Genomic DNA, 14287 nt, shown 5'->3' with positions numbered 1-14287 from the left:
TATTGGAACAATCAGATAGAGAAGTGGCTATTTCAGCCACTCTCTTATTGACTGTAGTTTTGGCTCTAGACAAAGATTGAATCCTTAAACTTTTCTTTAAAAATAGATCTAGAGACTTTCTTGGGTTTCATATTCAAATTTTTCCAGATGTCTCGAGAGAGACTCAAAAGAGAAGAAGGAAATTTTTAATATTGAAACCAGGTGTAACTCAGATAGGGGGTTTCTTTTTCCTTAGATACTCTTGTAAATATGCAATCAGATATGGTACCTTAAAATATATCTTTTTTGACCCGGCTCACTTGATGGCTTTCCTTTCTATGAAGCGCCTTGAAAAAGGAGAAATATCTGTGTCCAAGTAATAATTTAAGTTCTCTTTCAGCAACAGATAATGTGATTTGGTTTGATTGTTAAATTGTATTTTATTCACTCCTAATTCTTAAATCTTGGATCCTAATTTTGAGGACTAGTGTGTGATTAAGTTGAGAAATATTTTCCTTTTATTTTCAGGATTGAAAGTAATTAATATTATGTTTTCTTAATTTCACTTTCTGTACAAGATGAAATGCTTGTTAAATAATTTGAAAATTTACAAATAAAATAAATTTTAAAAAAACACTTTGCGGTTAACATATTAATTACACACATAATATACTAATCGCCTTTTAGTTGCATGGATATGCACAGACAATGGACAGACATCAATTAAACATTCAACAATAACTGTAAAAAGTTAAAACCCAGATATTCATTGGCACTGTATCTTACATAGGAAGCATTAACAAAGAGCTGTATTTTCAACATTTTCTTAAAACTGATCTTTCCAACACAAAATCGCAATATGCCTGGCAGAGCATTTAAAACTTTGACACCCACCACTGACATCATTGATGCTCCAATTCTAACATGAATAATAGGCATCCTCCCTTCTAAACTCAATTTCATAGTGTTTCCAGACCTTAGATTTCCTCTAGATTGGTAAATTTCAAACAATTCTTGTAGTATCCTTGGAGCAATATAGTACGGTATTTGATGGATGATTGCAATGATCTTAAAATGTACTCTTTGCTGAATAGACAGCCAGTGTAACTGTTTCAGTATAGGAGATATATGTGAGCTCCTAGGAGCCCCTGTAATCAATCTAGCAGCCGAATTGATCAGCATCTGCAGTGCCTTCAATTTTCCTTTAGCAACTCCTAGATACAGTGAGTTACAATAATCTACTCTACTCAGTGTTAAAGCTTGGACCACACTACGAAAATCAGATGCTGGTAATAATGGTTTCAGTCTATAAAGTAGTTGCATTTACATATAACCTACCCTGATTGTTTTCAAAATTTGCTTTCCCATCGTCAGACAGCTATCCAAGCACACCTTTACATATGTTGCTGATACTTAAAATTATGCAGCTCTTCTTTAAATTGCTCCCGGTGGTATTGGATCCAAGATGGCCGATGGGGCAGCTAGCTGAGCGTCCTGGCTAGACTCCCGACTGAAACTCTTGGGTTTTTTTCCTTCTTGAGACGCGTTCTTACAAAAAAAAATGCCGAAAAGAAGGGGCCAAAGTGCTTCTGTAGCCTCGCGGTGCCCCGTCCCTGCCAGAATCAGCAACATTGAGGAGTTAATCCGCCGGATGCAGGAAGTGTCGGAGGCGGATGCAGGAAGTGTCGGAGGCAGCGGCGGCGTCCCCGTTGGAGGCTCTCGTTGGTGAGCAGGAGGCGGTCTCCCCGGGACTGGAGATCTCGTTGAGCCCCGACGCCAGAGCACCTCCCCCTCTTCCTCAGACCGCCAGCTCCCTTCAAGTGGAGGAGTCATCGGAGGGCGGTGAGCTCCTGTCCCGTGAGGCTCTGGACAACAGACAGGGGAGACTGGATTTGGACTCCTGTTTGGAGAGTCTTGTGTTGGCTAAGGGCGTAAACAGCAGGAGGGAGCACAGCTTCCAGGGGAACAGCTTCCAGGAGGACAGGTCAGTTGTATTAAATCCTCCAACCTTGCTTGAAAAATCCATCACAATAGAGAAACCCCGAGAAATAACTCTTCAGGCGATATGGGATCTAGTGGCGGACCTGGCAAAATCTATTAAACCTCAAATTTGCCAAGTTGAACAAATACCCATGAAACATATATTAAAAGTTTACAAACTGATATGCAGAACCTCAAAGATTCAAATGAAGCCACTAAACAACTTACTGAAACATTAATGAGAGATAATATAAATATGAGAAGAAAATTGAAAGTTTTGGATAATCTCTCTCGTAATAACAATCTTAGATTAATCAATTTTCCTAGAGTGGCAACAATACCTCCGAGAGACATGATAAAAAGGTATATGATTGAAATACTGGGTATATCAGAAGATTTGCTCCCATCATTTACTCAGGTCTATTATTTGCCCATACGAAGGGTCAAAGGACAACATTAAAAAACCACAGACACCACAAGAGGTTCAACAGAACTTAAATGTTTCGTTGATGTTGGAACAGTCGGATAAGGAAACAGCGACACCTGCAACTTTACTTCTTATTGTTTCCTTGGCACCAGATAAAAACTGGTTGCTGAGACTTTACTTCAAAAATAAGTTAAAAGAATTCTTGGGATTTAGAACACAAATGTTCCCAGATCTGGCACAAGATACCCAGAAACGTCGACGTGAATTTTTGATTTTGAAGCCGGGAGTTATTGCCCTTGGAGCTTCCTCCTTTTTACGACACCCATGTAAATGTGTGATATTGCATCAAAAGCAAAAATATGTTCTTTTTGACCCTATACAACTGACATCCTTTTTGTTAGCTGCACACCTGAAAGCTGGGATAACAACACGAGTGCTCAATGTTTAATTTGGTCACTTCCTTCAGTTGATTGTATCCCTGTTTTCCTTTCTTTATATTTCTATGTTTTATTTTAGTAGACTCGCTGCTTTACTTCTTGGATCTATGATTGAGGACTTGAGGTGGAGTTTAAGACTATTTTGTCTTGATTGTGGTTAATGTTAATTGAGAAACTTTATTTTCTTTAATTAACTCTGCCTTTCTGTACAAGTGTATACTTGATATGTTCATGAAAAATGACTAATAAATAAAAAAAATAAAATAAAAAATAAAAAATTGCTCCCTAAATACTGAGAATGAGCTTTGAAGAGCATCAGTCTGTACTGTAGGCAGGCTCTGTCCATTCCAATTCTTGAGGTTTAGGTACATTCAGAAAGAAAGTGCCAGTGAAGTTTAGGCACACACTTGTTCTAGGAACTGAGTTAATTTGCATATTGTTACCTTGAAGATACATTCATTTGTGGCCTTCAAAAGCTGGAGCTGTAATTTACAGTAGTCCTGAACCCAAGCTGACAGGAGGAGTAAAGAACTGTTGTACCATCTTATAACTTCAGCACTGAACCATAGGATTTTGCATCAGAACCTGCAAATTGCTTGCAGAAAACTGTCAATCATTTTTTCAACTCCACCTCCTTCCTAGGAAGGTGCTTTTGCCCTCTCAGTTTGTGTTCTGCAAGCAAGTTGCTTAGAAGAGTTTCTGCTCTGCTCTGCGGTTTTTTTATTTTCAGGTATTTTTTTAAGTGTTCGATTGGAGACGATGCCCAGAGGTTCCCACTTGTAGGGACCTCTGCCTGGGAGAAGATGCAGACTTGCACTGCTGAAGTCTGCTGCTAGCAGGATCAGCCCTCAGGGATACCTAGCCAGGTAGCCTGACGTTGTATTTTTGAAGCTCAGGGACCATCCCCTGTATAGTTGCTTACATCTCTGATTTATTCAGGAGCTTGAGCACAGGCTGTTTGGCACCTTCTCGGCTTGGCCAGAATTAATAGTGGGCTGTCAGCATGGTGTGTCCCCCCTCCCTTTTTCTGGGATTTGAGACTCAGTCTGACTAGCAGTCCAAAGACCAGGTTCATCCAGCAAATCTGTGAGGCAGATTTCTTCTCCTTTTGTTCCAACTGAATTCCTATGCTGAAGTAGGCAGGCACTGTATGGCACAGTGAGTAAAGCTATGATAGCCAAAGGGGAGGGGTCCTCAAAATTCAAATTTAAAGGTTTCTTTATCCAGAGTCTTGGCCCCCCCCTCCTCTAAAACCCCTTTCCCTGGGTTTATTGTCCTTTAGGAAGGCCTCCACGCAGTGGTGTTGTGTGGGGGGTGGACTGCCCTGGGCAATACCCCCACCTTTTTGACCCGCTCTGTCTCTGCGGTATAGCTTGTATTCTGGTAGCACAGTGTTCCAGACGTTTTCCTCGTTCCACCATGTTTCCGTGATGCCAATGATGTCAAGGTTATCCTTTTGTGTCATAGCTTCCAGTTCCCCCATCTTATTCCTTAGGCTCCTTGTGTTCGTATACATATACTTGAGTTTGTGGCCTGTTACTTTCTTGCATTTCCTTCCCTCTTGTGTCCCTTTCGATCTGTCAGGATTTCTGTCTTGCCTATGATCTGATGAGTCTTCCCCGCTATCTTCCTGTTGGTCGACTGTCGGCTTTCTTCTTCTTCCTAGTTTAAAAACTTCTCAATTTCTCTATTGATGTTTCTTGCAAGTATCCTTGTTCCGTCTCCGCTGAGGTAGAGTCCTTCCTTCCTGTATAGCTTGCTCTTCCCCCAGAACATCGTCCAGTAGCGCAGAAAGTGGAATCCTTCTTCTTCACACTAGCGCCTCATCCACGCGTTGACTGCATGCAGCTCCATCTGCCTCTTCTCATTGGCACTGGGTACCAGCAGGATCTCAGAGAACACTATCCTCAGTGTTCTGGTCTTCAGCTTCCTTCCTAGCATCCGGAATTGGTCCTTCAGTCCTTCCCTTCTGTAGTTCCTGTTGCTCATGTATAAAACCACCCACTACCTACCCCTCCCTGCTGTAATACCCACAATCACCGATAGGTTCTCCCCAACTCCCCCCTCATACCTCACCCCAACACTCCTCCCCACCACCATAGCTTCGTATAACTCCACCACCCCCAGTTTCTGCATTGAACTGCCCCCTCAATCCCATCCCCAATCCCTCAAGTATATCCATACCTACCCTCCCCCATTAAAGCACTCACATCCCAACTATACACTCCCCCATTCAAACCCCAATATGCATCCTCAGATCAGGGGTATCACCAGTTTCTGCCAATCGGCAGTCCAAGACAGTTGGAAAGTCAGAAAAAAATCATATCAGCCCACTCAAGCCTCCAGTTCAAGTGATAGGCAAAGCCGTTGCCTTATCTGACTCTGATGATGCTCCTGATCCTTTGTGCCTCTTTCTCCTAGAGCGTGGAGAGGTCTCCTACCACCGATATTTCTCCAGCTGACGTGCAGGCACGTTTCCAAGAGTCAAGTCCTCAGCAGCCATCAGACCCTCCTTTCGCAGAAATACACCAGCCTCCGCCATTGTTGTAACTCTCTTGTGCACACCATTCACCGTTATCAGCAGTCCAAAAGGAAATAACCAACGATGCCTTAGATTTTTTTGCTTCAAGATAGTCAACAGAGGATGAAACTCCTGCCTTTTCTGTAACGTGATAGCAGACAAGTCTTGAAAGATTTCAATCTTATGGGTATTCCACTGAATGACTCCCAGCTCTCGCGCCTTCCACATAAACTTATCCTTTGTCAGTAAAGTTGTGCAAGCAGGCTACACTATCCCTTGGTTGATTCCCTTGTCTTAGGCCCAGGGATCTATGAATTCTGTCCACTTTGAGTGACTGTGTACCGGCCAAATCACCATCTCCCAGGGGAAAAAGGAAGCTGTAGATGTCCTGAACCATTTGCATATAGCATCCTTATAATCATCTGTATCAGGGACCCCTCTGATCCGGACATTGATCCAACAGGATCTATTTTCCAGATCCTCAATGCGTGTGATACAGTCCTGCAGCTCTTTCTGTATCTCTCCAACAGTCTCGCTCACATCTTGCACCAGCTTCTCCTGTCCCCCTAGCCGCTGCTCCATTTCCTCCACGCGGCCCAATAAATCAGTAAAGTCCGTACGTATCTCTTTTACAGCATCTTTAATCTTTCCTTTCACTTCTGCCACTTCACTGTTGATATCAAAAGCCCATTGTTGCAGATCAACTTTTGTGACCGCTTCCACAGATTCAGCATGCCTCAGCTTTGGTAAAGCCCCCCCACTCCGACTCCTCCTCTGATGCGCTATCTCCCGATTCATGCTCGGGCGCACTGGAGCTCCCCGCACATGGCCAAGGCCGCTTTTCGCCAGCCCTTTCTCTCTCTGGTGCACATCATCAAATTTCTTTTTGAATGGCATGCTGGCAGTCCCCACGGACTCCTGCAGCGAATCGGGTGTGCAGTACTGGGTTTACCACTCCGATGGTCGGATGGGATGAGGTGCTTCACTATGGAAGGGCAGAGCTCGCGCTTTAGCCCTCCATTTCAGATGATGACGTCACCAGAAGCCCTGCACAAGTTTTTCTATCAGTTTATAGCAGCTGCTTGAATGATATATCAATGTTTGTTACAGAGCAGAACAGAATTGTACCATCAGGAATTCTTCCCCATTTCCCTCCTTCCAGTTATGTCTTTCATTGCAGTGTTACTTGATTGCTTTTGTATGAACAGAAGGGGTAGCAGCAGCTCTGTGAGAAGAAGGTGAAGTTGAAAAGATGATTGACAGTTTCCTGCAAGCAATTTGTGGGTTCAGATGTAAAACTCTACGGTTCAGGACCATTAGACACAACTACAAAAAAGAAGATTATTGAGGTAAGAACCTAATCTGTCTGTGGAGTGGTGGAGGAGTAGCTTATTGATTAGAGCAGCAGGCTGTGAACCAGAAAGACCAGGGTTTGAATCCCTCTTGATCCTCCTTTTGGCCTTGGACAATTCATTTAACCTTCCATTGCCTTGAGTACAAACTGAGATTATAAGATCGTTGTGGACAGGGAAATGACTTACTATACCCAAATGTAACTCACCTTTAACTACCACTAGAATGGTGTGAACTAAATATTACCCACCTTTTACTAAGCCAGACAGTGTGGGCTGGAGCGGTAAATGCTCCAATGCCCATCGAAATTAAATGGGCATCAGAGCATTTGTCGCGTGGCAGTCGGCTGCTTGGCTTAGTAAAAGGACCAGTAAATAAATAAAATAAATGTTAACAGCATGGTAATTTCATTTCTCAAAATAGGAGCAGGCCAAACAACTGCGAAAACGCAATATTCAGGCTCTAAAGAATATACTGGACAACATGAGCAATGTCAGTTTCCAGACCACATGGTCAGAAGCCCAGCAGTATCTTATGGACAACCCCACTTTTGCTGAAGATGAGGACCTGCAGAGTAAGTCTCATTCATGGTTCAGAGTAAGGTATCGTTGAAGTTATTTTCCAACAGAGAAGTTAGATCATACTGACAGGGAGGTTGTAACAAAAGCACAAAAATAAACTAGGTGCCTTTAAGGGTAGAGCAGACAAAGAGTTAAATGGCAGACTATTCCTGTCAGCTTCTAAGCAGATTATAGACATAAACAAAAACCCACTTTAAAATGTCTATATGCAAATACTAGAAGCCTCAAAAAAATAAAATAGGAGAGTTAAAGAGTATGTAGCACTAATTGAAGAGGTAGATGTAATAGACATGTCAGAGACTTGGTAGTCCTTCAGTTCTTTGTTTTCTGTGGAGCGAAGAAGTTGTGTTTTTCAAATACTTGTGTGCGGTAAATGTTTTCTTTTCAAGTGCTTTCCTATACCATTTTTTCCTCATATTTTTCTGTATATAATTTTTTTCTTCATTTTTGTGATTTTCTTTTTTTGAGCCTTCCAGCAATTTTTCTCCTCTGTCAAAGGTGGGAACATTGACTCCTTTTTGGAAACGGTTATACTTGACGCCTCCTCCCTACAATTGAGCCCTTTGATTTAGCGTTGTCGGTCTTCCCATCAATGTCCCCGATGTTCAGTGGATTCAAGAAGTGTTCTTGATGTAACAGGACCACAGTGTTTTCCCCAGAAATTTTTTCCAGCCGGTTGGCATGAAAAAGTAGCCGGGTGGGGCAAGATGGGGAAATTTAGTGGTAGGAAAATTAACCCCCCCTCTTTTACTAAGGTACGCTAGTGTTTTTAGTGCACGCAGAATATTAGCATGCGCAAACCCCCGCGCTACGCAGGAAAACTAACGCCAGCTCAATGCTGGCATTAGCGTCTAGCGCATGGCAATTCTGCGCATGCTAAAACCGCTATCGCAGCTTAGTAAAAGGAGCCCTAAATGTGTACTATTTTTATTAGTTAATTATTATTATTTTCCAATGCTCAATATGGCTTCCTTTTTTAAGGTTTGACACTTGTGCCAGAATATTTATACTAAATTTAAGAAATATCCAATTCTAGAAGGAAATAATTAGATATTTTCCCTCTTTCAAATGGTATAGAGGTTTAAAAAAGGGAAATGCATTAATGAAGTCATTAGGTTCAATCTAGCCATTTATTTCTGCATGAATTTAAACAACTAACAACAAAAAAAAGATAAATATAGCTCATCCAGTCATACAAGAAATGGCTCTACAGCACCTCTAATAATGTTTTGATTACTAGGTTCCTTCCTAAGGTCTCACTGAGGATATGAAATAGATGCGATCTCCACTTCCAGACCTCTTCCACATAATTTATGGAGAGGTGTTACTGAGCCTTGAAGGAGACCTCTGTGATTGCACTACAGCAAAATTGAAAAAGTAGCAGATAAAGATCAAAGTGAGAGCTAGGGCAAAACAGTTTAGGTAAAGATGTAGGTAATAATTAGCAATGTATTAAAAATATTTTATTTATATTTGCTTATAATATCATTTGAAAGCTGCTTGATGTTAATACAACTTTACTTCTTTTTACTGCCGGGGGGGTGGGGGGGGGAACAACACCACTTACATCAACAGTAAAATTAGAATAGGGTCATTAAATCCAGTGGCGTACCTAGTATATATTACAGCCAGTGCTGATCATTTTTTTTAACAACCCCCTCCTCTATATAAAAAAGTTATTTTTAGTAATAATCCATGAGTCACACAACAAGGGTGCACCTAAGAAAAGGCAGCATCTTAAACACTGCATTGAACATTAGAACACCAACACACGTATTGTAAAACTAAACAAGCCAGATCCTGCACAGTCGATGCTAACAGAAAACCATGTCCTTTTCATACACACAGAACACAGATACACCCTTGCCCAATATGGAATAATCACAAACTAAAAATAGAAATATGTAGACAAAAGTTAACACCACAGAAACAGTGACACGTCCCCTAATACTGCGCAAAATATAGACAGTAGATGTAAATTTGAAAAAATTGATACATAACAATCACCAGTTTACAAATTAACAAATAGAAATAAAACAAATAATGAGAAATAAGAACATACCATTTTATTGGACTAATCCATTTTTCAATTAGTAGTAATTAGCTTTCAGAGGCCAAATCTTTCTTCAAGACAGTACAGTATACTGCTGACCTGAGGAAAGGGATTTAGTCCCCCCAAAATTGCCTTATTTCCATTTCCTATTGTTAAACTTTAATTAATACAGTTACAATACTACTTGATTCTACGTAAAGCAACAAATTTTTTTTCTACATTTTGTCGTTTCTGCTTTAATCATCTTCTTGTCACTCTCTTCTTTCTATTCAGCGTTTGTCCTCTCTCCCTTCCATGCAACATCTGTCCTCTCTCTTTGCCCCTTCCACCCAGCCTCTGCCCTCTCTCTCTCTCTACCCCTTCCATCTACTGTCCACCGTCTCTGCCCCTTGCATCCACTGTCCACCCTCTCTACTCTTTCCATCCACTGTCCGCCCTCTCTCTCTTTTCCATATGGCATCTTCCCTCTTTCTATGTCCCTTCAATAAACTGTATATCCTGTGCCCTTTCTCTCCTTTGTACATGATTCATTTCAGCTTTACCCCCTTTCCATTTTTTTATCTCCACCCCCTCCCCTATGCTCTGGCATCTCTCTCTTCTCCTTTCATTCCCTCCCCCCATGCCCTGGCATCTCTCTCCTTTCTCTCCTTCTCCATCCTTGCTCTGGCACCTCCTCTCAAACCTTTCCCTCTGGTCTGGCATTTTATGTCTTCTTAGTTTCCCCTTCCCTCCCCATGCCCTGGCATCTCTCGCCTCTCCTTCCATCTCCCCCGCCCACTCCATTATCTGGCATCTCTTCTTTCTTTCTCTCCCTCCTTCCTTCCTTTCACCTGGTCTGGCATCTGTCTCCTTCCCCCCAGGGCAGGATTAATTCTTTGAGGGCCCCTAGGCACACAAGTATACTGGGGCCCCCCTGCCTCACCCATACCCCTGCCCCCATTTATCTGTTTTCTTACTCACTTCTATTTCTTTTTTTAAATTCAAAACAAACAAAGATTAGTATACCAGTGCACAGTTTTTCTTCTATGCAACCTCCAAACATCTCTGAACAAATCCCCCTTCCTTCCCTTCCCACCTACTTATCCAGGACTTTAACTCTGAACTCTTTCCGTATATATATGTGTTCAAATATATTGTAAAACAGTAATACTATCCAAAATATAAGTCTATATTAATAACCAAGTTTATAATGTCTCTCAACTGCCTCACTCTACGTAAGCCAACTGTAACCCCTATGTATGTATAAACAACCAAATCTGTAACTCCTCTAGTACGTTCCACTCCATATATGTTAACTTGTAACGAAACAACAAGGCAAGCAGTCTACCAAAGAATCCAACATGAAACAAAAGAAGATCGGCAGAAAATAAAGAGATTCAAATCAGGTTTATTAAAGGTGCTCCCAAGAACCATGCCTGATGCATTTCGCCAAACAAGGCTAGTCAACAGTAACAGAAAACCATGTCTTTCATACACACAGAAAACAGATACAACCTCACCCAGTATGGAATAAGTAATCACAAACTAAAAATAGAAATAGGTTGATAAAGGTTAAACTGAACCGCCAAGAAGCCAAACTGCAAACAGTGAAACACTACAGAAACAATGACACATAGTCCCCTAATACTCTGAAAAATATAAATATAGCAGATGTAAATTTGAAAATACTGACAATCACCACTTTACAAATTAATAAATAGAAATAAAACAAAAATTGAAAATAATATACCATTTTATTGGACTAATCCATTTTTCAATTAACTTTCAAAGGCCCTAACCTCCTTCTTCAGGTCAATATAGTATACTGCTGTTACATTATACTGTCCTGACCTGAGAAACGAGGTTTTGGTCTCTAAGTTAGTAAAAAAATATATTAAAATGAATCCAATAAAAAGATCATCTTATTTTCTGCTTATAAAAGTTTTTTCAATACAACTACGATACTATTTTATTCCAAAGCACCCAAAAAATACTTTTTCTACCTTTTGTTGTGTCTGCTTTAATCATCTTGTCTTCACTCTCTTCTTTCTAGCCAGCATCTCTCCGCTCTCTATCTTCCATGCAGCATCAGCCCCTTCCATCCACTGTCCGCCCTCTCCCCGTTCCATATGGCATCTTCCCTCTGTTTATGCTCCTTCAATAAACTGTCTATCCTGTGCCCCTTCTCTCCTTTGTACATGATTGATTTCAGCTCTGCCACCTCTCCATTTTTCTCTCTCTGTCACCACCCCGTCCCCTATGCTCTGTCATCTCTCTCTTCTCCTTTCTTTCCTTCGCATCCCACAGTCTGGTATCTTCCCTTCCCTGATCCTCTGGAATCTCTCTCATTTCCTTTTCTTCCATCTCTCCCTCCCCCTCCATGCTCTGACATCTCCTTCCTTTCCCCTGGTCTGGCATACATTCCTCCTTCCCTCCATGCCTGGCATCTCTTCCTCCCTCCCTTCCCTCCAAGCCCTGGAATCTCCTTTCATTTCCTTCCTCATCTTCTTTCTCCCTCCAGTTGGGTGCAGCAAGTCTCTCCCCCTCTGCTCCCTTTCCTCCTTCTGTCACCCAAAGCCTTGCATTATGAACTTCGGGCAGCAGCATTCACAATTCGCTGCTGTTGCCGGCTTCGTGCCTTCTTCTCTGTCGGGTCCTGCCTTCATGGAAGCAGGAAGTAGGCAGGACCCGACAGAGAGAAAGGCCTGAAGCCGGCAACAGCAGTGAATTGTAAATGCTGTTGCTAGCCAAAGAAGTTCATGTTGCCAGGCTGAGCACCCGGGAAAGACTGCTACTCTCCCCTCTCCCCGACCCTCCTATCTCTCCCTTCCTCCCATAGCGAGACTCTAAACAGCAGTGCTTCACTCTGAGCAGGCTGCTTTGCGGCTTTCTCCTGCCGGTGATTCCCACTGGCACGTCACTGATGATGTCATCAGAGACGCGCCAGAGGGAATCACTGGCAGGAGAATGCCGCGAAGCACCTGCTTAGAGTGATGCGGTGCTGTTTAGAGTCTCAGGATGGGAGGGAGGGAAGGAGGGGAAGATAGGGTTGGAGCGGGTTGGGGGGGGTGCCCGGGATGATGACGATGCTGCTGCTGCTGCCGCCGGTGAATCCAGCAAGGGTGATGCCCCAAAGCACAGCACTGGCGTGCCCCCTTGACCATTTCGGGCCCTAGGTCCGTGCCTACTGGGCCTATCCTTTAATCTGGCCCTGCTTCCCCCCATATGCCCTGACATCTCTCTCTCCCACTCCATGGGCTGGTATCTCCTTTCCCTCCTTCCCATGGTCTTGGCATCTCTTTCTTCTCCTATTCCTGCTCTTCCTTCTCCCCCCCCAAATTGGGTACAGCAGCATTTTTCTCCCCCCCTCCCCCATTGGGTACAGCAACAACATCAGCATTTCTCTTCCCCTCCCCCCATTGGGTGCAGCAACATGTCTCTTCCCCTTCCCCCCCCGATTGGGTGCAGCAGCATTTCTGTTCCCTCTCCCCCCTACATTGGGTACAGCAGCAGCAGCAGCAGCATTTCTCTTCCCATCCTCCCCCCATCTCACACACCCTTCGCGGAAACAGAAAGTAGGCAGGACCCGGCAACGAAAAAGGCCTGAAGTAAGTAAGAGCAGCAAGTTGTAAGCTTCCCTCCGTGGCTGGCCTATTTTCCGCATGCTCCGGGGCTCTAATGGTACCACTGTCCATGCCGGCTTCCCTTCTCTTCCCTACCTCCCCCCCCCTCGGGACGTAATTTCTGGTTTCAGAGGGAAGAGAAGGGAAGCTGGCAAGCGCCGGGTTCAAGTCGCTTGCTGAATTTTGTTTTTTTGTTTTTTTTAAGTCAGGTGGGAGTCTGTTGGCAGCTCTTCGGGCTGTGTGTTAAGCGGCAGCAGGATTTGCGGCAGATGACAGCCGGGTGGGCATCTAAATTAGCCGGGCGGAGCGTCTGGCTAAAAAACGCTAGGGAGAATATTGGGACCATCTCAGGTTCTGACCCTCAACTGTAGTGTGCAGTGTCTAGGTCCTGAACATCAGGACATTTCTTGTAACCTCTGTGCTTGCATACAAAAGAAGGCTTTAAAGTCTCGCCAAATTCAATTGAAAAACTGTTTGGGTCCACTTCTACCATATCTACAGACCCAGGTGCCTCCTCCATCAACTTTGACACCAACCTCCACCCAGCCTTTGGCACTTACCAGAGGAGGCTCTGGCTTTTCCTTTTCTGATAGTCAGCCCTCGGAGGCCCTTCGGAAAAAGTCTAAGAAGCGTCAACACTCACCTTCCAGATGAACTTCCACATCCTCACTGTCTTCAACTCCTCAGAAGCATCAATGGTCGGACCACTCTCCATCACTCCAGATTCCTTCTCCCACTGGGTGTCCTCCTCCTAAGTCCCCAACACCTCAATGTCAACCTGAGATGACTGTACCTTTGACTACATTGGTTCCAGCACCTTCCCTGCAGGACCAGATTAAGGTCTTCTACTGCAGTAGGAATTGGCATCCTTACTTCAGTCTAGGTCATTACTGCCCTTGATGCAGCACACCTCAGCCTCAGAGCAGCCTGACATGCTACAGACAGATGCTGCACAGATGCTACAGACAGATGCTGGTACATCCTCATTGTCAATCTCTTATCACGACATCATCAACTAACACCTCGATGTCAATTTACATCCAAGCATCGAGCTTCCACATCTCGACGTCGAGATTCTCTCTGATGTCATTCACCTCATACCTCCTCGTCAGGTGTAGATCCCAAGCCTCCTCTTCATGCTCTGTGTCTCTGTCAAGGCATCCTCGGCACACCTCTCCATTACGGTCTTGAAGCTCTTCACGATGCTCCCCTCGACGTGCTAAGTCCCATTCTACTAGACAACATCACATCAAGGATATAGATCTCTCCATATATTCATCTGAGCTTGAAGTTTCTGCTATGGCATCCTATCGGATCCTTCACCTCCTCTTCCTAGGAGACAATCCCTGCCTGA

At 43.5% G+C, this 14287-nt stretch overlaps 1 protein-coding gene across 10 annotated transcripts in view; it reads left to right on the top strand.

The window, feature by feature from the left end:
• Positions 1-14287, top strand: part of PRPF40B (pre-mRNA processing factor 40 homolog B) — a 303400-nt gene that overhangs the window by 97432 nt on the left and 191681 nt on the right. For all 10 annotated transcript variants that reach the window (XR_004538654.1, XM_033935778.1, XM_033935781.1 and 7 more), the window contains one exon: positions 7121-7271. Coding sequence is in view for 9 of the 10 variants with exons in the window: in XM_033935778.1 (XP_033791669.1) it covers positions 7121-7271 (151 nt within the window). In the remaining variant the exon portion in view is untranslated. The remainder of the gene's footprint in view (positions 1-7120; positions 7272-14287) is intronic.

This window comes from Geotrypetes seraphini, chromosome 3, assembly GCF_902459505.1.
Source record: "Geotrypetes seraphini chromosome 3, aGeoSer1.1, whole genome shotgun sequence".
Taxonomy (NCBI): Eukaryota; Metazoa; Chordata; class Amphibia; order Gymnophiona; family Dermophiidae; genus Geotrypetes; species Geotrypetes seraphini.
Note: the sequence above shows the minus strand (reverse complement) of the source record. Positions and strands in the feature narration are given on the sequence as shown.